Raw genomic sequence first — 22,583 nt, forward strand, 5'->3', positions numbered from 1 at the left:
CCTTCTTGAGCCACGCCTACAATTGAGCCCCACCCTCTGGTAAATAATGGAGGCACTACAGGACTTTACTTTTAAATTTAAAAAAGAGAGAGATTTCAAAACAATCAAAGAAGCAGACCAGGTTCTATTGCTGTAAATTATCAATTACTCTCTCACAGTTTCTGCTAGATATCATGTCTCATCTCTCCTCGTCATCCTGGGCTGCTACAAGTGAAGGCGACAAGTTGATTCTCTTCAGTTGCTTGAGATTATTAATGAGAGATGGTGTACTTTTAGGAAAGTTCATCTCCAACAGCTCTTCCCTAGTTGTATTATTACAGGTAAAAGAAGGAAGAGTCTGTTTTTATTCTATTATTATTGCTATTTTAGGAGCTTCAAAGTGCAACTCACAGCTATTTGTCCAGCACTGATAAGGATTCTTCACTGATCATTGAACTAACTAGTACATATTGTACTTGCTATTATTTCCCCTTATTCTATCTCTCTTGCAGATATTGTACAGAAGTTGAGTCATACCCATTCCTCCCACTCTGCCCTGATTGACTGGGAGTCCCACAAGCAGCTCCTCTTCCTCCTTTCAGCTCACAGCACTCACTTGCTTCAGTCGTCCATCAACAGTCTTGTTAACTTGGGAAAGAAGCAACAAGGAAGGAAGGCCATTTTGGATTGCTATCCAATAGACTCACTCCTTCACATCTTAGACACAAATGGCGCCAATAATAAAGAAATTCAAAACCCCGTTTCTGACCTTCTCCTCCTTCTCAGTCAAGAGGGAGCCATGAGACAGCAAGCAAAAGAGCAGGACCTCCTTTCAACATGTCTCTCTCTACTCCAGTTCACAACACTAGGTTCTTATGTAAAGGGCAGACTCCTGGAGATGCTTGATTGGGTTATTGATGATGAAGAACTGACAGACGAGTTTAGAGAGCTTGGAGGCATACCAGTTATACTGATACTCATCAGTCCTCAGTCACTTTGTCTCAAGGAGAGTTTGGACGATGCTAGGATATTGAAGGCATCTCTCTCTCTCCTCACTCGTCTTTCATTGAATGACATGAATGCTAAACAGATCATTGAGAGCAATGGCTTGTATCTCATTTCACATTATCTGGTGCAAATTGAAGGAGACCATGAGCTGAAACTGTACTGCTTAAGAGCCATGAGATATCTCTTCAGTTTAGAAAGGAACAGACGATTTTTAAAGATATTTTTCCCGCTACCAATATTTGAGAAGTTCATCAGTATTGGACACTATGTTCATAATCTTTCTGCTTATTCTGATCTGGCACAGTCATTATCCGAACTTTCCGACGACGAGAAATTAGCTTTAACGACCAATCAGAAATCATTAAATCACACAAACTGTCCATTAAGAGTTATCGGCGAGTATGAAGTCCTTGAGTTGCTAGGTACAGGCGCTTACGGCAGTGTCTATAAAGTACGTAAAGGACCTCCTCGTGGCAGCAACTTCTATGCTTTAAAGGAAATCCAAATGACTCATCCATCACTGGCAGGTTGCAGCAGTTTAGAGGAAAGGAATGGAAGCATTGGAAAGATAATGAGTGAAGTGTCTATGATACACAAGAAACTGAGACACCCAAACATAGTTCAATACTTTAAGTGTTTTGAGGTAAATATGCACAATTTATGTTTCAATTCTATATGCACTTGTTTGTTTGTTTGTTTGTTTGTTTTTTAGGAGTCACACCATTTGTATATTGAGATGAGTTTGATTGAAGGGACTCCATTGAGTGAATTCATATCATCTATGAAGGAAAAGAAAACGTTTTTCAGCGAAAAAAGAATATGGACTATATTCTCTCAAGTATGCAGTAAATACCAAATCCCCTCCTGTTACGCTATATTTGTAGATGATCCGTGCGTTGCGCTACATTCATGAAGATAAAGGTATCACTCACAGAGACTTGAAACCAGCTAACATGATATTAGGAGAACACGATAAACTAACTATCAGTGAGTCTTTGCTAAGTGTGTCTCTCATGACTTAGGTTCTCATTGTAGCTGATTTCGGACTAGCTAAAGATCAGAAAGACTTTAGTGTTATGAAGTCCATAGTGGGAACTGTGGTGTACTGGTGGTAAGTAATTAATATTTATTATTACAATCAATTTCTTCAGTCCTGAGATAGTTGAGAGCAAGGAGTATGATAAAAAGGCGGACATTTGGGCAGCTGGTTGTGTTTTGTATGAGATGGCTGCTCTACAACCTCCTTTCTATGCAACCAATCTATTGTCACTGGCTAAGAAAGTAACCAAGACAACAACTTGCTTATTGATTTATTTATTGATCATTTTATTTAGATTGCTGAAGGCAAATTTGAGACAGCTCCGTTGGATAAATATTCGGCTCAAGTCAGTGATGTCATCACTAAATGTCTGACTATTGATCCAACTTTGAGGCCAAACAGTGTTCAGGTAAATTAGAACTATCAATCAATTATTATATTCAATTAATTAATTATTCATAGATTGGTGGTATGATTGCAGAGCACCTTATGGTCCAGCTTGACAGTGCACTAGCTCAAATTGAAAATAAACCAAATAAGGAAAGTCTATCAAGCTCAAGGTGTTACAATTATTGATTATGATATGATTATGATGTATTATTGTTTGTTATTAATAGGAGAAGCTCTGATGCTATAGAGATAAGTGAAAGGAATGCATTAATGTCAAGAAGGAAGCTGTCATTCAGCAGTACTGCCAGTGACTGTGAGCCATTGGATGTTACTGGAGGATCAGTACAAGATGTATCTTCTTATAATAACAATCCTCCTGTTAAAGGGAATGCCTGGAAGAGGGAAACGTCACCTCTTCTGACAGCTGCAACTACTCCTAATAAACAGGACACCTTATCATCTGAGCCAAGTAATAATAATTAATTAATAATAATCAATTAATAATAATCAATTAATAATAATCAATTAATAATAATCAATTAATAATGATCAATTAATAATGATAATTATTAGTTGTATCACGCCAGAGGTCTTTCTCCCTTTCCCCTGCTCCGACTGTCAGGAGGTCAAGGAGCACTAGATCAGGTAAGTAAGTCAACTCAAAGTGTAAAATACAAATTTAAAATAGGTTCTACTGTAATTACTGTATCTCCACTCAGTTTGCGTGAGATATCAGACCCAGTCTCTGATGTTCTCCTAATGATGTGTAAAGTCCTGTACATTAATCAAGTATGTTACCCTGTATTGTTACAGTTTATACAAGTAATTACATTATGAGACGACCCACGAGAGACTTTTACTATTAGTTGAGTATAAAAGTACTTGTTGATGATTGTGTGTCTTCAAAAGTGCATGCTTCCATTTTTGCTTTATCTGGTCAATTTTTGTAAGGGTCATGATGGACCAGGCCTACAGAGAACATTGTAAATTTAACTTTATAATTAGTTGTCATACACAATCTGACATGTGTCTTTCCTCTCTCTGTCTCTCTCTCACTCTTTCTCTTCCTAGCTCTCCCCTATTGCTAAATTTGAACACAGTTCCAGTCCACCATACATCATAGTATCAAGATATACCAGGGGACTCCTGAGCAGTATCGCTAGTTTTAATGCTAAAGAATTAAAGAATGAACTATGGAGGGTAGGTGACCCATCAGCATCAATATTTGATTTGTCAATTTGTTCTAATGCTTAGCTAGCAACAGGTATAAATCAAGAGGTTTCCCTCTTGCCTTCATTGCCACACCTTCTTGAAGCTGCTCTAGTTCAGTGTCCTAATGCCCCTTCTCCTGCTACTAATAATCATAAAACTACATACAGCCAGTTACAGGTAACTAGTAGTGCTTATAATGTACTCATTGTTTATCTTTTTGCATTAGATTTTTATAGAAGAAGTACTCAAAAAGACAAATTATTATTCAAATTGATGATTTTTAAATTGTCCCGCCAAAAAATTAACTATTATTTGAGCGCATGCGCAAAATCAAGCACCACAAAAAAAACTAATAAGCCCCGCCTCCCCACGTGTATCCGACACACCCCTTGAGAAGGTAATGCATGGAGAGTGAAGTGGTGGAATTTTATTATTAATTTATTAGGAATCCATTTCAAAATGGAGGCAACAGATGAACTGATAGAGGACACTCCCTTTAGAAGCAGTCAAGGTAGTGGCACAGGCCTTAATTTTACACTCAGTAAGTGAGGAGATCACGTGATGCATCACATGACCACATTATAGATGACAATAGTGCATCGTTTGAGCTGGAAACTTTGGATCCTCAGAAACGCGAGCTCCTTGAGGCGAGGTTCATGGGCCGGTCGCTACCAATGACAGTAAGCACATAATTACCATGTGCCCTTAAGCTCCGCCCACTACAGATTAACACTGATTCAAACATTAGCGCTGGTTCAAGTGAACATGATTCTGAGCCTCAGACCTCACAGCCTGAAAAACCCAAACCGCCTCGTGCAAGGAAGCGACAATTATCAGAAGAGAACGGTCCCTCATCAAAAACAGGTAAATATGATCACACGACATGTTCTGGGAGGTCACGTGACTAGGAAAGAGTCCGAAAATGGATCCATCAAAGAAGATAAGCGAATACTTCCCAAGTAAAGGGACCAGTGGGACCAATAGCAGCTGCTCCCAGACTAGACTGGTCTTTACATCAAGTAATACCGCACAAACACAAGTAATTAATAATAATAATAATAATTATTATTATTATTATTATTATTATTATTATTATTATTATGCTTCTGTTCAGACCGATATTAATTTGGAAAGATTGAAAAAACTAGAGAAAAGCACCAGTCAGTACGAGGAAGATAAAGAGCTCCTTCAAGAGGTGTGTCCCTGCATGTGTGTCTATATTTAGTAACAATCTATTTATAGCGTGTGACACAACTTGAGGCTATTTTAAGTAACTCAAGTGATAAAATTGAATTACTGACTGGAAAAATATCAAAGGTAATGTACATTAGTAACCATAGCAACCTTACTCCCGCCCCCACAGTGTGTTGAAGTTATTAAACAATTATTGATTGAAAAGGTAACCTATTGATCACATGACTGTCATGTGACCTTCTGACCACACAGAGCACCGCTACAAAGAAAGAACAAAGAGAAGAAAGTGTTAGGAATCAACTAAGACTTGGACGATTCTCAGCTCAGAGGTGATTCTATCATTAACCACACCCACTGCCACACCTCCTTCAGACAGGGAGCTCATTTCGTCGATACCTGGATTGACGGGTTTGCATTTCAAGAACTTTCACAAGAACAGAATGACATATCAGTCCAGAAGGAGGAGATAGAGAAACAGAAAAAATTATTAGCAGCAAAGAAAAAGATTGTGTCATCTTCTGGAAGCAGTGAGGACTTATGCTGACTTTATCCTTTTTTATTGTTCATAGAGAGGGCTGGCAAATCTTCCCCAACTCTTGATTCCGACGGATTCACTAAACCACAGGCTCCAGGGTAGGTAATAATAATGATGATGATTGATTTCTTCTCTTTCTCTCTCAGTATAAGTATGTCAGAGTTTCTTGAAAAAGATGAAATACTGAAGCTCAGAGGAGCTGCTCTAAAGAAAGTAATAAAAACCAGCTGTTAAATAATAATGATAATAACAGTTAAAGGCAGTCATTAATAATGATCCCTGTTACTAGGAAGATTTGAACATTCTCCAGTTGAGGGAGAAACTAGAGCGGGAAAGAAACCTTCACATCAGGGAATTGAAGAGAATTGCAGCTGAAGATAACTCAAGGTAATATTAATAAATAAATAATAATAATAATTATTATTATTAATTAGGTTTAATGATCATCCTGTTCTTCACAATCGCTACTTGTTGCTTCACTTGATTGGCAAAGGAGGTTTCAGTGAAGTACACAAGGTAGGCGTGTCCGACCACACCCATAATTAATTACTGCTGTTAATATCAGAGCTACGATTTACATGAGCAAAGGTATGTCGCATGTAAGATTCATCAGTTGAATCCAGACTGGAAAGAAGATAAAAAAGCTAATTATATCAAGTGAGTGGTGGGTATGGTCTTGTTGCCATGGTCACTGTATTTTTAGACACGCCTTAAGAGAATACAACATTCACAAAAAACTTGACCATCCGGTTAATAACATTAATATTATATTTATTATTATTATTATTAATTGCAGCATATAGTTCAGCTGTACGATGTTTTTGAAATTGATGCCGATTCGTAAGTTGTTCCTCTTGTTATAATAAAGGTTCTAGCTCTCCCTCAGTTTCTGCACTGTCCTTGAGTTTGTGAGCGGTAATGATTTAGATTTTCTACTGAAGCAAAACAAAACTTTACCAGAGAAAGAGGTAAGAATACCATTTATAATTATTAACCCTTTCTCCCCTCAGGCTAGGAGTGTTGTTGTCCAAACTCTCACCGCTTTGAAGTATTTAAATGAAATACGTCCACCCATCATTCACTTTGATTTGAAACCAGGTATGACATCACATGTGCTGTCACATGATCGTCACATGTATTTAGGTAATATATTGCTTGGTTCTGGAATATACAGTTATGAAGCTAAGATAACTGACTTTGGTTTGAGTAAGATTGTGGAGCAAGAGGGAACTGATGGAATGGTAGAACTAACTTCACAAGGAGCCGGCACTTACTGGTTAGAACCATCTTTTGTTTGTCTGTAGCTCCTGTTCTTCTTTTAAAGGTATTTGCCTCCGGAATGTTTTGTAATTGGCAAGGAACCTCCAAAGATCTCGTCAAAGGTGCTGTGTGTGTATTGTTTGAATTTTGAAATTTAAATTCTATACTCCACCAGGTGGATGTATGGTCAGTTGGTATCATATTCTTTCAGTGTCTGTATGGAAAAAAAGTGAACACATTAATGATTATTATTAACATCAATATCATTATTATTATCATCATCATTATAACCATAATAATAATAATTATTATTATTATTATTAGCCATTTGGTCACAACCAAAGTCAAGCCTCCATCTTAGAGGAGAATGTTATGCTAAAAGCAACTGAAGTTGAGTTTCCTTCAAAACCGCCTGTTTCAAATGAGGCAAAAGTACGCCAAAAATAATAATCATATATCTGTTATTATTAATTTTAATTTTAGAATTTCATAAAGCGCTGCTTAACGTATCGCAAGGAAGACAGACCTGATGTTATTACAATCATTGAGGATCTTTATCTTCAGCCGAAGAAAGCTCCTGCTGTTCCTGGTCATTCTGGTTCACCTGGACCCACTAGTTAACTGGCCAGCTCCATATATCAACTTCTCCCTCTTTTATCAACTTGTTATAAATATTTTATGTTATTAAAGAATAATAAAATGATGGAAATTACCACTGACTATATGATAGTCCATGGTTCCAATTGACAGTTTTTGAATTATGGCTGTTTTAAATGAGCCAATTTCTGAAAAATTTCCCTGTACCATAGCCCATGATTTTTTCCAAAAAGTGGCTCCAAAATCACCCCCAATTTTTATTACATTTTCTGATACATATTGATGTCCTTATGCTGTGTAGAAAGTTTAAGTTGATTCCAACTTGAATTTTTTGACTTATGGCCATTTTAAAAAATGAGCCAAAATCTGAAAATTTCCCTGTACTATAGCCCATGGTTTTTTCTGAAAAATGGCTAAAAAATCACCCCCCAATTTTTATTACATTTTCTGATATATATTGATGTCCTTATGCTGTGTAGAAAGTTTGAGCTGATACCAATTGAAAATTTTTGAGTTATGGCCATTTTAAAGGATTATTATATTCAATAGTCAAAGATGTGAATGCATGCATGTAAGAGTGGGTCTGTATTGTTTTAAATTATTGTTCCAAAACGTTCGGCACGATTAGCCTTCCTATCCTAAAAAAAGAAGAGATGACATTCATTAACAAAGTGTCAGTTCCATTACTTCAGTTGCTAGGTCTGTCGCTGACAGGTTGAAACGAGCCGCCCGTGATTTCTTCTTCTCATTATCTTCCAACTATAAAGACACATTGTGTTAACACTGATTCTAACACTGATATATCAACACTGATTCTAACACTGATATATTAACCTGGTTAATGATTGGTGATCCTCCAGCACTGCCAAATCTCTGAGCTCTTTTTTTCATTTTCTCAACGTCTTCAGCCTGTCAATAATACGAGAAATCATGCGACATGTTGTGTGATGATTACCGGCAGTTGAGCTCCGCCTCTTTTTCCTAAAACTGTACCAAACCTTTAAAAAGGAAGAAAGAAGTTAACAGAGAGAGAGAGAAAGGGAGCCACACCTCTCTGCTCTTTTTAGTTTCTTGGCCATCGCATTATCTGTCACTCCAAACCGCTCACCCCTCTTCTTTAATCTCTAATTAATGCCCATCAATTCATGATCAGTTATCAATACTCTTACATCATTGTCAGATAATTTAGCAGTTGTGGGAGGAGTCTCCGTTACCACGGGAACCGGTTGGCCAGGAGGAGGTAACTGATACTCAATATTGATTACTTTATTTTCAGTTGAACTGGCCTGTGACCTAAAATCATAACATACCCAGTCATATTAAACCAGTGACATCACTCATACCCATTTAATAAACCACGTGTACATATACACCCATTTAATAAACCATGTGTACATATACACCCATTTAATAAACCACGTGTACATATATACCCATTTAATAAACCATGTGTACATATACACCCATTTAATAAACCACGTGTACATATACACCCATTTAATAAACCACGTGTACATATACACTCATTTAATAAACCATGTACATTATGTCTTACTGGTTCTGTTTTTTTGCATTACCAGTTGTTTCAACAGGATTTGCTGCATTCTAATAATGAAATAAAAATGACAATAAAATTATAACAACTACTCTACCTCTTTTATGCCGCCACTTTCCTCTTGTAATCCGTCTTGGTCTCCACCTTCCCCCTCCTCCTCTTCCTCTTCCAATAAATCATCTGCTTCTATACATACGTACATTAAAATGATGTATTCAATACGTTATTAAATGCTAACCTTGTTCATTCAGGTATTTTTCTACTCTAGCGATCAGTTCAGCTTTGGTCCCCTTGGTGTCTAATCCTATGCTACCCATTCTCTGTCTAAGCTCTGCCACCTGGTGATTATTATTATAATTATTACATTCCCCTCCTTCCTGTACTTTGAATTTCTTCCATTCTGTTATATCAATGTCAACCAACTCTTCTTCATGGTCTTCATCGTCCGCCATTTTGAATATTTAGCCACGTGGGTAAGTTGAGATTACCGGGAGTATCCGGAAGATTCCTACATCCACATGGCAGCCAAACTGCTCCTTGAATGCTGTAGAAAGGAAGCCGTTCCCTCCTTCCCTCCCTCCTTCTTCCCCACCGGCTCTCTCTCCTGGTCTACTGATGACAGAATATCTCTAGTCTGCAGTGATGTCATTTACGTTATTGTATCCTTTCAAATTTTAAATTTATTTTAAATTTATTTTTGTTTTTCTTAATTTTTGCTAGACTCTTAAAGGTTTTCTGCCTCAAAATACCAAGTCCTTAGTTCCGATATCAGTTGCCATTATTGAAGCTCCTCCCATGTCCTTTCCTCTTTCTCTTAATCTATCACTAGACATTAGTAAATGTATTTATGGAGAACACACCCCCTCTAATGAGGGACACTCCCCCTTTAACGAGGGACCTTTGGTTGATGGTGTGTTTGGTGTTTTATTTGATCCTTTGGTTAGTGGGTGTGGCTCTAAAGGTCGTTTCTTATCAGCAAAGTGGTCGCCGATCAGATCAAACTGGTCAAACAGGTTATTAAACCTGGTTTAGTGTACATGTATCTTTTGTTGTTCATTAGGTGTATTTTGGCAGGTCTGACTAACTCCAGTAGTGTATTAGTTTATGATGAGACAACGAGGGGACAATGGGACTTGGTAATAATATTAATGTATCTTGGTCAGCCTCCTTCTCTTGTATGCTGTAGGTGTTTGATTTTACTGATATTTATTATAGAGTATTAGTCTCTGTTGATTTTGATGTCAAACTCTTACCAGCAACATCAGAACAATCACCTCCTCCTACTACAAAAACTAATGTAATTAAATTTATTTATTTATTTATTTATTGGTTCTTAGATTTCTCAATCTGAATATCAGAGACGGCGTGATTTCTTTGTATCCGTGGCAATGTCATGGTTACCGGTCTTCCTTTCAGAGGGTGTGGTCTTACTTGCTATAGCTATGAGAAGTGGTCACTTGGTTCTATGGTCAATGGCTGTACCAGTAGACAGGTGCATATACTTTTATGTCACATTTTGTAACTGCTCCTCCTCAGGCTAGTGCCTCCGTCCTTACTGAACGTGATTCATTTACCAGCTGGGATCAGTTCAGTTACAACTGTAGAGTGGACAATCATTAATAAAAGTGAGTCTGCAGTATCTATGATAGCATCATCTTAATTCTCTTCAGATTATTTATTAAGTGTCGGGTCAGCCAGTGGGCATGTCCTCTTATTAGAGTGGGTGGAGTCTGCCTTTCCTTATGAGGAACCTATGGTATACCATATATGGAGTTGCAATGATGAGGTACCAGTTGGTCACATGACCTGGAGCTGTTCTGAGGTAGTTATTAATAGTTATTAGTAGTTATTGATATTTAATAGGATGTGAAATGGTTAATATATTCCAAAGGTTGTTATACTTTTGCTGTTTTAATTAAATATATGAATAACGAGCTAATGACATCAGATCCTTATCTTCTCTCATCAAACCACACCCATCCCGTCTCTGGAATCACCTCATTACACAATAATGATGTCATAACGTGTTCAACTGATGGAACTATTACCTCTCGTCCTTTACCAAATATGGAAGGTGTAACGGTTGGGGCTTCAGCCAGTGATACAGTTATTAATGGTAAGGAGGAATGGAGTCCAGTTAGTCTTGGAGGGAAGATTACAGCTGGATCCTGTTTTGGAATGGACTCGTCTAAAAATGACCTTTACACTATCATACAGTATGTGATTATTGATACATTAATTACTCTCAATCTTCTTGTAGTGTTAAAACTGTCGACAAGGTTTCAACCCAGCTCCTAATCCTCCCTCTCATACTGCCAGAGGATGTCAGTCTGATATGGCAGCGTATGTTAACTTCTCCTCCTGTTTTAAAGCTGTTTAATCGTCTTAATTACCTCAGGCTCGTCATCTTGGGATCTTTATGAGTCCTTGAGGAGTAATTTATCACTTATTTACGAGGAGGGAGAGACAAGGATTGAATCATTACCACTAGCCATGAGGAGACATGCAGCTGCACTCTCTCATGATGTAAGATATACATCTACTATAGTGTACTGGGTCTTTTAGCAACTTTTAAAATTTGTAAAAAAATCCAAATGTGATTGGAATCAGTTCAAACTTTCTACACAACTAGGAACATGTATATGTACTTCAAGCTTTAAATAATTTTCAATTCTTTTTTTTCTTAGCAAGAGCTGATGTTTCAGATTGATGGAGAACTGCTGAGTCAGCATTGCAGACGTTACTTGAGTGAGTTCATGAAATGGACAGAAGACAATGAAATTCAAAATGGAGACAAGTCGATAAGTAAAATAATTCTTTAAAATCCTTGCTGTTATTGTTATTATCATCAGTTTCCATTGGTAACACTGCTGCTTTACTGAAACGACATGCACAAAATGAGTTTGATTTTTCAATAGCCGAAAATGTAATTAATAATAAGAAATAAATAAGTAATTATTATTATTATTATTTATTAAGTGTTTATCATTCGTGGTCAATAATTTGGCACAAGTTGAGAAGTGTCCTATTTGTAGCGAAAGTAAGCTTGATAACTATTAATAACTATTAATAACTATTAATAACTTGTTTATAGTCATACTGTATTGCAACCCACTTTCAGGGTCATGCTCCAATAATCATTGCTGGGGTAATTAAATTATTAATTAATCAATTTATTATTATTATTATTATTATTATTATTATTAATAGAGAGGTGTGTCCTAACTCAGTGTATTGTGTCTCAATTTGCTGAGTCCATGAGTTGTTCGATCTGTAACAAACTAGTTAATATAACCAGTTAGTTAATTAATTTTAATATTTATAACTAGTGTACATTAGGAGGTGGCTGGCTAGGACACGTTTTGAAGACATTTACAATCTGTCCTATTTGTGGAGGCCATTTTGAATCAACACTTTAACATACATATATATACATAAATAGTATTTTTATAAACATAAATAATAATAATAATAGTCCCATAGCTCTGAAATGCATTTTTCTGTTTTCTTTATTCTTATTTTGATGACTCGTGGTATCTCTTATATGCACTACAGAATATTCATTAAATATTATTTTATTATTATTATTATTATTATTATTATTATTATTTTATTATTATTATTATTATTTACTATTTCTCTCCTTTTTCTTCTCCTCTCTTCATTGAAGCTTTGACTCCATCTTGAAATCCACTCACATATCCTTGTCCACTGTATTTATTAATTCCTTCAGCGGCACCTTCTCTATATCCCAGCTGAGAGCAGACATTGTAACTTAGCTATTGCTCGCCTGTACTTTCTGGTGTTTGCTTGTCATTAGATTAAAGTCATTTGAGGCAATAAAACGATCCTCCTCTTCGTTGGAAGCCATCTTTATGGTATTTCAAAATTATTTCCCATCCTTTTAATTGGAATTGAGGAAATTGTTTTACTTTTATTATAAGGTAAGGTAGCAATGGCGGCCATTATGTGTATATTATCCTTTTGAATCCATTGATAGGAGGGAGAGAGAGTGAGAGAGACACAGTCACTCAACTACTGCATGTACTCCTTCTCTGAGAGAAACCTCATCAAACAGTAATCTATAATCAAACATTTATTATTGACACCACTTCCCTCCTCTCTCTCTCTCTTTCACTAGAAATGAGCTCAGAAGCTACTGGCAGGCCACACAATGATGAGTTGGTAAGTCCAGGGGAACTCTCCCCAGAGGATGCTCCTAAGAAGAAGAAAAGAAGTAAAACAAGGAAGAGTAGCACTCACCATCACACCAGCACCAGTGGAGGAAAGACATCAAAACAAAAGAGACGGAAGACATCAGGGGAAGGTGAAGTGGGCGGAGTCTACAAGTCACCTAGCGACAAACACAAGAAGGACTCAAAGAGGAGGAAGAAGAGGAGGATCTCTGGTGGTGGGCATTATATAGAAACTGGGCGAAGGAGGTTGTCTTCTTCTGATAATGACCATGCCTACCCGATGTACGATATGATCTCCCCTCCTGGGTCACCATATGGGCGGAGACACCACTCTCCCTCTCCAAGACGTGGCCACACCCCTATTTATAAGAGAGGACGTTCACCTTATTCACCAAGAAACAGCCACACCCCTTCTCATTACTCTCCTGGTAGGCGGGGCTACTCCCCTAGGAGCAGAGACTATTCACCTCGTTATTCACCGAGAAGAAGCCACACCCCCAGACGTGGTTACTCTCCAAGGGGCCATTACTCACCTCGGAGGGGACACTCCCCTTCCCCTCGGAGAGGGCACACCCCATCAAGGCGTGGCTACTCTCCTGTTCACAAGCGGAGGTATTCTCCGGTGAGGCGGGGCCATACTCCTTCCTTTAAAAGGCGTGGCTCTCCTAAAGCCACTCATCGCAGATCAAGTCCTCATTATTTCACCCGAAGGAGTCGCAGTCCAAGAAGACGTTCCTATACTCCTCGCTCTCCTTCTCCCCCTCCCTTCTCTCCTGCCCGTCGTGTCGTCCATAGATCAAGGAGTCCACTGACCACGCCTCCTTTACATCGGCAGCACCGCTCGCCTGTTTATAGACACGTTAAAAAGGTCAACTCTAAAAGGTCAAGCATTGATCATGGAGAAGTTCATGAAGACCTGCCAAGTAAAGAACTCTCTCCTAATGGAGATGCACTCGTTGAAAAATGTACATCAAAATCTGGTCCTAAGACTCCGCCCATGACCACACCTTCTGAGACCACACCCTCTTCACCATCAAAGCCTCCTCCACCTGTTGATGAGTTGCCTCCGTTACCAGCTGAAGCTCCGCCTCCTCCACCTCCTGAAGAAGAGAAGCCACCCCTCCCTCCTATTCCTCTTCCCCCTACTCTGATTGGTCAGTCAGAGCCGAAGCTCCCACCCCCTCCTTTAATTAATGACTTATCCCATAGACCAGTTAAGAGCAAGGCTATCCCCACTCCCCCGGAACTAGCGGCACTTCAGTTGTCTCATCGCTGTGTTAGCTCTTTTGAGATCCTCTCACAAATCGGTGAAGGTACTTTCGGTAAAGTTTACAAGGCAAAGGATCTGAAGACAGGAGAAGTGATAGCTCTTAAGAAGGTTCTGATACGAACGGACAGCGAGAGAGAAGGGTTTCCTATTACTGCTGTTAGGGAGATCAAGATATTGAGACAGCTGCGACACGAGAATATAGTTACGTTGAAAGAAATAATATCAGACACTCCTCAGGCTGCTAGCCTTAAGCATGATAAATGTAAGTATGGCCCTACCTCCAATAATCTATTATTATTATTATTATTATTTCCTGTAGCTTCTTCATTTTATCTTGTGTTTGAATATTGTGCCCACGACCTGATGGGACTAATTGACAGTGGAATGGTTGTGTTCAGTGAGTCACACATCCAGTCGCTGATGAGACAACTCATGGAGGCACTCTGCTACTGTCACAGCAAGAACTTCTTACACAGGGACTTGAAGTGTTCTAATATCTTGATTAATAACAAGTAAGTAGCAATCCAGTAAATACTTGTAATGATCTACCTGTACCTGTCTTGATAGGGGGCAGCTTAAACTGGGGGATTGGGGTCTTGCCAGGTACTACTTCGCTGATGACCACAGGTAAGTACATGTACTTTTACATGTTACTAGTAGTGTATAGCCTCTCTTAATGGACACTCTCTATAGCATATGCCTCCATTTTATTTACTTATTTTGTTTTTTGTTACTTCAGTCGTCTCTACACTAATCATGTTATTACCCTGTGGTACCGCCCACCTGAGTTACTGTTAGGTGCCGAACACTACGGACCAGCTGTGGATATTTGGTCATGTGGGTAAGTTTCTAATTAATGCTCATGCAATTATATCATTGCCCAATTATTATCATTATTATTATTATTATTATTATTATATTAATGTCATTATTAATTGTCATGTGATATTCATGTGACAGTTGTATCCTCGGCGAGCTCTTTACAAAGAAGCCTCTTTTTCATGGAAGCATTGAGATGGAGCAGCTGGACGCTATCAGGTAACACTCTCTCTTTATAACCTGTTGGTATCTTCCCCTTCAGCCGAGTCTGTGGCACACCCACTCCTGCTAATTGGCCAGAAGTCATTAAGCTCCCTTTATTTCAAACTTTTAAATTCAAAAAGTTATACAGGCGGAGAGTAAAAGAAGAATATTCAAAGTAATGTGGAGTTAATAATCATTGATTAATAATTAATTTATTAATTAATTAATGTCAATCACCTCCCCCTTATCTCCTCTAGTATAATTCCTGAAGTTCCTTTGGATTTATTGGATAAATTGATATCAATAGATCCTTCAAAGAGGATCAGCTCAGAAGAAGCACTGAATCATCCATTCCTTATCAATGCAACTAAAGACTCCATACCACCTCCACTGTAAGCCCACTGTTACTATATATAGCACATTACTTTATATAGTCTGTTACTATATATAGCACATCACTATAGTCTGTTACTATATATAGTAACAATATGTTTCATTAGAGCTATTTTTACATAGCATAAGGAAATCAATATGCATCAGAAAATCTAATAAAAATTTGGGGTAATTTTTAGCCATTTTTTAGCAAAAACCATGTGCTATAGCCTTGGGTATTTTTTAGAATTTTAGCATTTTCTTAAAATGGCTGTAACTTGAAAATTTGAAGTCATAATCAGCTCAAACTTTCTACATGTACATAGCATAAGGACATCAATATGTATCAGAAAATGTAATAAAAATTGGGGGTGATTTCAGAGCCATTTTTTGGAAAAAACCATGGGCTATAGTACAGGGAAACTTTCAGATTTTGGCTCATTTTTAAAAATGGTCATAACTGGAAAAGTTTAAGTCGGAATCAGCTCAAACTTTCTATATAGCATAAGGACATCAATATGTATCAGAAAATGTAATAAAAATTGGGGGTGATTTCGGAGCCATTTTTTGGAAAAAACCATGGGCTATAGTACAGGGAAACTTTCAGATTTTGGCTCATTTTTAAAAATGGTCATAACTGGAAAAGTTTAAGTCGGAATCAGCTCAAACTTTCTATATAGCATAAGGACATCAATATGTATCAGAAAATGTAATAAAAATTGGGGGTGATTTCGGAGCCATTTTTTGGAAAAAACCATGGGCTATAGCCTTGGGTAATCTTCAGAATTTTAGCATTTTCTTAAAATGGCTGTAACTTGAAAATTTGAAGTTGAAATCAGCTCAAACTTTCTGCATAGCATAAGGACATCAATGTGTATCAGAAAATGTAATAGCATCATAATTTTTTGTTCTTGTTTTAGTTTGCCATCACATCAGGATTGTCATGAGATGTGGTCGAAGAAGAAGAAGAAGAAGGAAGGTAAAGTAACCGAAGGACCTCCGGCTGAAAAACCAAACCTTCATAACCCGCCAAAAGGAGGTGTGGCATCTGTTTCTCCTAGCAACCATCAAAGCTCCTCCTCCTCTTCATACAGAAATGAATCCACTGATCATCAGTACAATAGTTCATGTGATAGACCTGATGGGGTCCATCAAAATGTTTCTAGGCAGCATCATTCTCTAGGTCCACCACATAGTCTTTCAGTACCACTTCCACCTGCACCATTATCCACGACTAGTATATTAGAATCACTGAACAGTTCATTGGCTGATGGTGGGTCTGTACCAGCTCCTGGCTCTACTGATGAAAGACTCCATTTGAAACAGGTAATTGCTAAGGCTCAGCGTAGCCTTATTGAGGAGATAACCCAGACCCTTGGGAAAGGAAGAGGAGGGAGAGGGGAGGTACCAATGGTGGCCAGTATAACTGGTAGACCTACCCAGTCCTTTGATTATGGTAACCAGTCAAACAAAGGTTTGGAGGAGAAGGCAGCTGCACAGCTTTATGATAAGGACAAGGACTGAATTTGAATCAGTTTGTTGATAATTGATAATAATATAACTCAGTGTGGTCAGTCTAGAGCAACACTTCTCACTCGCTGATCACAATTTCATGCACACACTCAAACAATGTCCATTTCTTTTTTGTCTTGTTATGATGTGGTGAGGAATTTAATTCACATTTCACTTCTGAACTGCACTCTGCACAGCTGGTGTAATAAGCTTTAGCTTTTATGATAATCAGTAAAGCCAGCTGCATGTTATTACAGACAGCCTCCATGCTGGTGGCCTCTGGTTTCAAACAAAGACTGCATACTTCCTTGAGCATAGCTACATGTATGTAGATTGGATGTTTACACGTACAAGTAGTCCGTGTTATTCAGTGATCATGTTCAAGACAAGTATATCTATGTATTATCTCTTAATGCTGGGTTGTAGTAGGACTGTGTTGTTTGGTGTTAAAGTGTGTCCCCATGGTGTACTGTAACACTATCAGTGATTCATTAGTTTAGTGATGTAATTATTTTTCTCTTTTTGCTGTGCAGGTGTAAATGAACCGCCAGACTGCTACATCACAGTATAACAGGATTTCGTTATCTCCCTTCATTATTTATTTTGCTGATACTATCCATTCTTAAATCAAGTGTCTTCCTCCTCTCTGTCTTGCTGGTGATGGTTGGTGTTTGTATTATTGTGAAGACACTCACTTTTTATTAATTCTGAATTGTATTAATTTATTCATTGTTAATTGAAATCTACCACACCCACCGTTAAAATGTCTACCAACAGTCACTACATCATCAGCCAGTCACACTGTTGTGGTAAGTGGCAGATAGTTTATTTTATTGTTATAATAATGTTCAGTCTCTCTGAAGAGATTTTCAGGGAGAAATCAGAGAATAGTAGACTTATGAATTATTCATTGAGTATTTGTACAGAGCATGCGCACAATACTAATGATATTCATAGTTTGCGTGAGTATTTTCAGCCCCGCCTTCTTTGAGCTACACCCATAACTTTGCAAAATGCAGTCCGGACAGATGTAAGCTTGTTCTCTTTCCCTTACCCTCCACACTCTCCCTCTCTCTCCTCTAGTAACAACACATACACTGGACTCCTGTTTAAAGGTAATCCTTCGGCTAAGGCCTGGGACCAAATCTCAGCTCAGCCAGTTGACCTAACCATCGAACCAAACACTGGATCATGGACATTGGCCATCTACAGGGACACTGAAAAGGTACAAGATAATGGGAGTGTGTCCTTTATATACTTGCCTTTAGGTATTGGAGGAGCCAATCAATGATAAAATGAAGATTAAAATTAGAGATAACTTTGTGAACTGGACTGTACTGAGAGATGGTACCACCAAAGTAATGTATGGAGTTAGAATGAAGGAACTAGCTCAAGCTGTGAAGGTATGATGTAGTACTTATGCACATTTAGTGATACTTGCACTTCTGATAGTTGAATGAGGAGCTGAATAGAGCAGCTGCTTCAAAGACAGTTGGATCAGTGAATGAAAGAGCACTGAGGATCAAGATGTCTGATGAAGAATATGTATCAATCAATTGTAAAATGGAGTGAGTTAAAATGCTTTTATTTGAGGATGTGTTTATGACTTTGCTTCTCTCCTTTAGCCTGTCAATGCTCCAAGTAGTAAAGCAACTTGCAACAGTTAAACAGTTTGACTCATCTATGTACGCTCTGTCTCTTGCAATGTCTTCTGACGGGTCCTCGCAGTCTTTAAAACCTTCCAGTCTTGTGAAGGACCTTGAGCCATCCTCAGTCCTTGTATTGAGACGAAGAAAGAAAACTGAACCGGCAAAGCCTACCATTGAAAAACCTAAAACTGCAGCTGCTACTGAAGTAAGATGAGCCTTGGTTTCAATGTCATCATGTTTTCTGTTCCCCTCCTGCAGACTCCAGGTGCTACTGTCAAGGTTACATTTCCTTCCAGTGCTGTAAAGTCCTTTACTGTCCCACCATCAATACTGATACCAGACCTTCTCTTGCTGGCCTGCACTGACCAAGGACTCAGTCCTGATGTGCATGAATTTGATCTGCCGATTCAAAATATTTCTAAAATAAAACTGCAGCAGTTGAGATTAAGTCAATTAACAATTATAAAGAAAGGTAACAACAACAACAACAACAATTATTATTATTATTATTTATTGTATAGATGTACCAGAGGTGACCATGACAACAGAATCAACTGATGGCGGTGGACATCAAAAGGTATTTTAATTTGTTATTTATTTATTTATTTATTTATTTTTAGTATTCTAATATAAAGAGGCCTCCGCCTCCTCCTTCTCCTTCTGCTAGACGTGCTACAGTAGCCACGCCCCCAACTAAAGCTCGTTCCCCCGTCATTCAAGCTCACTTGAGACATCGTTCCAGTACCGGTTCTAGTCCGTCCTCTAAAGAGATTAATGATGCAATTTCCACAATGCTGACTCAGCAAGCTGTCGGCAAAGCCACACCCACCAATATGAGTTTAAGTCCTCTTGCAATAAAACGTTCGGCAACTTATGATACTAAAAAAAGAGTAGCCCCTCCCCCTCCTCCTCCTGGTAAGGAGACCACACCCACTATACAAACATCACCTGTATTGATACACAACAAGGCCACACCTCCTTTGGGGAGAGAGGAGGTTGATGGTGTTATTAAAACTGGTTATAAACATCATGGGATACCTTTACCAAGTATGGTAAAGAAGAATGGCAATGGAGGAAAAGGAATATCAATATCACCTTCGGTTGGTAGGAGGCAATCCAAAGAAAAGAGACCTTCTCCTCCTTTATCTTCTCTCCCTCCGTCCACTGTTCCTGTTACTGGCTCATCTCCTACTGTTTCTAGGAAGCCAATTCGTAAAGCTCCTGCCAAACCTCCTGAGGGCACCAGCTTAAAACCTGCACCAGAACCAGTACCTAATAAACCTGCTCCAGACCCCCCAACACAAGTCAGACCGGCCCCTATCAATAATGCTCCTGTTATTTTTAAAATCCCTCCACCTCCGCCAAGGAAGAAACCATCAGAGACAACTGAAGTAGCTAAACCAATGATGGAGGATAAGGGGAAAGATGAGAGGAGGAGTATTGAAGACATGAAGAGAGAGAGAGAAGAGAGTGAGAGTGATGAGGATTCCTCTGATGAATCTGATGACTCTTCTGTTGCCATGGGCTACGATGTACAGGAGAAGGATGAGCAGACATCATCATCTTCTTCTGATTCTGATAGTGAAAATGAAACAAAGGAGCCATTGAACTGGCAACAATACCAGCAGGAGAAAGAGGAGGAGGAGGAGGAGGAGGAGGAAGGGAAAGAGAGAGAGGAGGAGGGAGAGAGTAGTGACAGTAGCAGCAATGATGATGATGATGATGATGATGATGAAGATAATGATGGAGAGATTGTTTTAATTGCTCACAAGAAAAGTGTTATAGATGATGGCCCACCATATCCTCCTCTTGCTCTGCCTGCTGCCCCTCCCTCTCTTGATTTCTCCTCTTCAGATCCTGTTATTAATGAAGCTGTTCACAAACTCATGAATATTAATGAGGACCCAGTTCCTGAGAGAAAGAGAGTGGGTGGAGCTAACAGTACTGATCTTAAAGAACTCGACAACATGGTGGCATCACTTCGTTCATTGATAGCCGATACTTGTGAGATAAGTGGATCAGAGACTGAAGCTCCGCCTACTCACACCAATGAGGCTCCACCCACTAATAATGTTGCTCCTCCTGCCCCTCCCCCTCCTCCTGGTCTTGGAGTTAAGAAACGTCCACCGCCACCAATCGTGAAACCAAAACCAAAACCAAAGGAAGTACAAACTAGTGGGAATGGTGATGGTATGGACGAGTTAAAGGAAAAGTTAATGAAGAGACAAGCAAAAATACAAGAGACAGAGACAATGGCAGCTGGTGAATCATCAGTAACAACTGGACCAGTAACAGGAGCAGCTGCTGGTAGTGGACCAGTAACAGGAGCTGGTAGCGGACCAGTGGAAAGTGAAGAAAACATTCGGAAAATTAGTGATAGTGGTCAGTTATTAGGGGGTGGGGCTGGAGGAGGGGCTAATGATATGCAGGCCCAGTTGAGTATGTTACAACAGCAAATGCTCCAGCAGCAAATGATGGCGCTACAGAGTCAGTTTCAACAATTACAGCAACAGCTGCTAGCAGGAGGAGGAGGAGGGGGAGGGGCCCAGTTTAATCCGCTATTAATGCAGTCTTTATTAGCTGGTGGGAGTGGTCAATTGCTGCCGGCAACACCTCAGTATCCTCTAGGGGGTTACCCCCCTGTACCCTCATATTATGCACAACCATACACTGCAGTACCTCCTCCTCCTCCTCCTCAATCTTATGCTGCAGGAGCACCTGTAACACAACCTGTACCGTCAGTGACTCCACCCATCAATATTGAATCAGTGGCTCCGCCCACTATTGGATCAGTGGCTCCACCCACTATTGGATCAGTGGCTCCGCCCACTGGTACTGGGTCGGAAGGTGTGGTACAGAGGGAACGTAAAGTGTCTGAGGCTGATAGACGGTCCGTGGCATTAGGAGAGAGGGAGGGGCAGTTTGATAATCTAATGGAGCAAGTTAGATACACAAAACCAGACGAAGTTTTGAATAAAGTAAGAAAGAAAGGGAGGTCTTTTTAAATTTTTTATTCAAAAGTGGCTTCAAAAATACCTTAATTTCATTATACATACATGTATGCAGTTTTTGATTTTAAGAAAATATCAAAATTCTGAAAAATACCCAAGGCTATAGTCCATGGTTTTTTTGAAAAATGATTCAAGAGATGTTGTTATTGACAGGTACCCGATGATGATGGTGAAGTTAGATCAGACACAGATGATGTTACAGTAGCCATTAGCAAAGCAATTGAAGGAAGGAGACTGCATTTATCTACATCTATCGAAGCTGACAGTAAGATGTATAAATAGAATTAATAAAAAATTAATATTATTTAATTTAACAGATGTTGCTGACGAGGACGAGTGGGAGGAGAATTTGTAATAAAAAGATAAAAGACTGTAAAAATAGCACCATTTTGTATTATTATTGTTTTTAAAGACTGTTTTACATGTACATGTATTATTATTCTGTCACTGGTTCCTATGAAAATTATTTTTGTACTTTGGCCAGATTTTAAACATCTTTTTAAATTCATAAAAATTCCAGACTTGATCGCGATTAGCTCAAACTTTCTACATAACATAAGTAAATGTATTATGTATCAGGAAAAATTATAAAAGTGAAAAATCCTCTACTTTTCATTTTTGATGAAATTTGGCCTGAGACTGTACAGGGATTTTGACCTGATTTGGAGTAACTTCAAAAATTTGTAAAAAATCCAATTGTGATTAGAAACAGCTCAAACTTTCTACACAAAATAAGTACATGTAATTCAATTTTGATTTTCGATCCAAACTGACATGAATT

General features: G+C 38.6%; 6 protein-coding genes and 1 long non-coding RNA gene across 9 annotated transcripts; 5 read left to right on the top strand and 2 right to left on the bottom strand.

Annotated features, from left to right (window-relative positions):
• Positions 1 to 34: 34 nt before the first annotated feature.
• Positions 35 to 3,929, top strand: LOC109585564 (serine/threonine-protein kinase Nek10-like). Its single transcript, XM_020001686.1, has 16 exons — positions 35 to 121; positions 159 to 320; positions 370 to 442; positions 492 to 1,630; positions 1,700 to 1,825; positions 1,872 to 1,974; positions 2,023 to 2,098; positions 2,139 to 2,268; positions 2,322 to 2,435; positions 2,489 to 2,586; positions 2,644 to 2,885; positions 2,990 to 3,061; positions 3,105 to 3,205; positions 3,488 to 3,616; positions 3,671 to 3,805; positions 3,855 to 3,929. Exons 1-16 carry the CDS (start codon positions 47 to 49, stop codon positions 3,900 to 3,902), a joined length of 2,823 nt encoding a protein of 940 aa, XP_019857245.1. The 5' UTR covers positions 35 to 46; the 3' UTR covers positions 3,903 to 3,929.
• A 15-nt stretch (positions 3,930 to 3,944) lies between these two features.
• LOC100638627 (serine/threonine-protein kinase tousled-like 1) lies at positions 3,945 to 7,395 on the top strand. Its single transcript, XM_020001698.1, has 24 exons — positions 3,945 to 4,025; positions 4,074 to 4,169; positions 4,214 to 4,308; positions 4,354 to 4,492; positions 4,537 to 4,667; positions 4,743 to 4,823; positions 4,871 to 4,945; positions 4,992 to 5,027; positions 5,075 to 5,151; positions 5,195 to 5,349; positions 5,392 to 5,455; positions 5,504 to 5,570; positions 5,647 to 5,744; positions 5,792 to 5,873; positions 5,923 to 6,014; positions 6,061 to 6,106; positions 6,154 to 6,197; positions 6,244 to 6,325; positions 6,368 to 6,455; positions 6,501 to 6,633; positions 6,682 to 6,739; positions 6,793 to 6,846; positions 6,942 to 7,049; positions 7,101 to 7,395. The coding sequence occupies exons 2-24, from the start codon at positions 4,088 to 4,090 to the stop codon at positions 7,236 to 7,238; spliced, it is 2,025 nt and encodes a 674-aa protein (XP_019857257.1). The 5' UTR covers positions 3,945 to 4,025; positions 4,074 to 4,087; the 3' UTR covers positions 7,239 to 7,395.
• Positions 7,396 to 7,729: 334 nt separating this feature from the next.
• Positions 7,730 to 9,241, bottom strand: LOC100631686 (SAP domain-containing ribonucleoprotein-like). The gene is made up of 10 exons (XM_003383089.3): positions 9,153 to 9,241; positions 9,008 to 9,107; positions 8,867 to 8,955; positions 8,770 to 8,819; positions 8,384 to 8,507; positions 8,265 to 8,338; positions 8,170 to 8,212; positions 8,049 to 8,123; positions 7,902 to 7,973; positions 7,730 to 7,852 (listed from the first exon to the last, which is right to left on the bottom strand). The coding sequence occupies exons 1-10, from the start codon at positions 9,219 to 9,221 to the stop codon at positions 7,808 to 7,810; spliced, it is 741 nt and encodes a 246-aa protein (XP_003383137.1). The 5' UTR covers positions 9,222 to 9,241; the 3' UTR covers positions 7,730 to 7,807.
• Positions 9,242 to 9,274: 33 nt separating this feature from the next.
• LOC100638755 (general transcription factor 3C polypeptide 4-like) lies at positions 9,275 to 12,312 on the top strand. The gene is made up of 16 exons (XM_020001692.1): positions 9,275 to 9,428; positions 9,490 to 9,782; positions 9,830 to 9,905; positions 9,956 to 10,066; positions 10,107 to 10,261; positions 10,306 to 10,394; positions 10,440 to 10,591; positions 10,633 to 10,985; positions 11,030 to 11,112; positions 11,168 to 11,295; positions 11,457 to 11,574; positions 11,622 to 11,695; positions 11,749 to 11,809; positions 11,864 to 11,917; positions 11,980 to 12,066; positions 12,109 to 12,312. The coding sequence occupies exons 1-16, from the start codon at positions 9,288 to 9,290 to the stop codon at positions 12,186 to 12,188; spliced, it is 2,055 nt and encodes a 684-aa protein (XP_019857251.1). The 5' UTR covers positions 9,275 to 9,287; the 3' UTR covers positions 12,189 to 12,312.
• Positions 12,265 to 12,495, bottom strand: LOC109585613 (uncharacterized). Its single transcript, XR_002186571.1, has 2 exons — positions 12,403 to 12,495; positions 12,265 to 12,318 (listed from the first exon to the last, which is right to left on the bottom strand). It is a non-coding gene; the product is annotated as an uncharacterized LOC109585613 (long non-coding RNA).
• A 274-nt stretch (positions 12,496 to 12,769) lies between these two features.
• Positions 12,770 to 17,893, top strand: LOC109585549 (cyclin-dependent kinase 12-like). Of its 2 annotated transcripts, XM_020001677.1 has the most exons (10): positions 12,770 to 12,846; positions 12,911 to 14,497; positions 14,555 to 14,747; positions 14,803 to 14,862; positions 14,975 to 15,076; positions 15,196 to 15,273; positions 15,317 to 15,433; positions 15,516 to 15,650; positions 16,551 to 16,956; positions 17,676 to 17,893. In XM_020001677.1, the coding sequence occupies exons 2-10, from the start codon at positions 12,913 to 12,915 to the stop codon at positions 17,679 to 17,681; spliced, it is 2,682 nt and encodes an 893-aa protein (XP_019857236.1). In that variant the 5' UTR covers positions 12,770 to 12,846; positions 12,911 to 12,912; the 3' UTR covers positions 17,682 to 17,893. The 2 variants fall into 2 exon arrangements, with proteins under 2 accessions (XP_019857236.1, XP_019857233.1); XM_020001674.1 differs by lacking the exon at positions 17,676 to 17,893 and having other exon boundaries at positions 16,551 to 17,309.
• LOC109585524 (verprolin-like) lies at positions 17,865 to 22,163 on the top strand. Of its 2 annotated transcripts, XM_020001653.1 has the most exons (11): positions 17,865 to 17,951; positions 18,006 to 18,172; positions 18,226 to 18,367; positions 18,411 to 18,545; positions 18,595 to 18,710; positions 18,768 to 18,996; positions 19,050 to 19,263; positions 19,313 to 19,368; positions 19,412 to 21,769; positions 21,956 to 22,067; positions 22,120 to 22,163. In XM_020001653.1, the coding sequence occupies exons 2-11, from the start codon at positions 18,156 to 18,158 to the stop codon at positions 22,155 to 22,157; spliced, it is 3,417 nt and encodes a 1,138-aa protein (XP_019857212.1). In that variant the 5' UTR covers positions 17,865 to 17,951; positions 18,006 to 18,155; the 3' UTR covers positions 22,158 to 22,163. The 2 variants fall into 2 exon arrangements, with proteins under 2 accessions (XP_019857212.1, XP_019857217.1); XM_020001658.1 differs by lacking the exon at positions 18,006 to 18,172 and having other exon boundaries at positions 17,867 to 17,951.
• Positions 22,164 to 22,583: the final 420 nt, after the last annotated feature.

Source organism: Amphimedon queenslandica, unplaced genomic scaffold (assembly GCF_000090795.2).
Source record: "Amphimedon queenslandica unplaced genomic scaffold, v1.1 AMPQUscaffold_13514, whole genome shotgun sequence".
Classification (NCBI taxonomy): domain Eukaryota; kingdom Metazoa; phylum Porifera; class Demospongiae; order Haplosclerida; family Niphatidae; genus Amphimedon; species Amphimedon queenslandica.

Coding starts and splice junctions, on each gene's coding strand:
- LOC109585564 (XM_020001686.1), top strand. CDS start 47: ATGGAGGCACTACAGGACTTTACTTTTAAATTTAAAAAAGAGAGAGAT. Junction 1,631..1,699: donor AATACTTTAAGTGTTTTGAG/GTAAATATGCAC, acceptor TTTGTTTTTTAG/GAGTCACACCATTTGTATAT. Junction 2,886..2,989: donor CACCTTATCATCTGAGCCAA/GTAATAATAATT, acceptor GATAATTATTAG/TTGTATCACGCCAGAGGTCT.
- LOC100638627 (XM_020001698.1), top strand. CDS start 4,088: ATGGAGGCAACAGATGAACTGATAGAGGACACTCCCTTTAGAAGCAGT. Junction 5,028..5,074: donor AACAATTATTGATTGAAAAG/GTAACCTATTGA, acceptor CTGACCACACAG/AGCACCGCTACAAAGAAAGA. Junction 6,198..6,243: donor TTTGAAATTGATGCCGATTC/GTAAGTTGTTCC, acceptor GCTCTCCCTCAG/TTTCTGCACTGTCCTTGAGT.
- LOC100631686 (XM_003383089.3), bottom strand. CDS start 9,221: ATGGCGGACGATGAAGACCATGAAGAAGAGTTGGTTGACATTGATATA. Junction 8,339..8,383: donor CTAAATTATCTGACAATGAT/GTAAGAGTATTG, acceptor GGCATTAATTAG/AGATTAAAGAAGAGGGGTGA. Junction 8,213..8,264: donor AAACTAAAAAGAGCAGAGAG/GTGTGGCTCCCT, acceptor TCCTTTTTAAAG/GTTTGGTACAGTTTTAGGAA.
- LOC100638755 (XM_020001692.1), top strand. CDS start 9,288: ATGGCAGCCAAACTGCTCCTTGAATGCTGTAGAAAGGAAGCCGTTCCC. Junction 9,429..9,489: donor GTGATGTCATTTACGTTATT/GTATCCTTTCAA, acceptor AATTTTTGCTAG/ACTCTTAAAGGTTTTCTGCC. Junction 11,575..11,621: donor AAATGGAGACAAGTCGATAA/GTAAAATAATTC, acceptor TATTATCATCAG/TTTCCATTGGTAACACTGCT.
- LOC109585549 (XM_020001674.1), top strand. CDS start 12,913: ATGAGCTCAGAAGCTACTGGCAGGCCACACAATGATGAGTTGGTAAGT. Junction 15,077..15,195: donor GTGGATATTTGGTCATGTGG/GTAAGTTTCTAA, acceptor TTCATGTGACAG/TTGTATCCTCGGCGAGCTCT. Junction 15,651..16,550: donor GACTCCATACCACCTCCACT/GTAAGCCCACTG, acceptor TTCTTGTTTTAG/TTTGCCATCACATCAGGATT.
- LOC109585524 (XM_020001653.1), top strand. Junction 18,546..18,594: donor AACTAGCTCAAGCTGTGAAG/GTATGATGTAGT, acceptor CACTTCTGATAG/TTGAATGAGGAGCTGAATAG. Junction 21,770..21,955: donor CAGACGAAGTTTTGAATAAA/GTAAGAAAGAAA, acceptor TGTTATTGACAG/GTACCCGATGATGATGGTGA.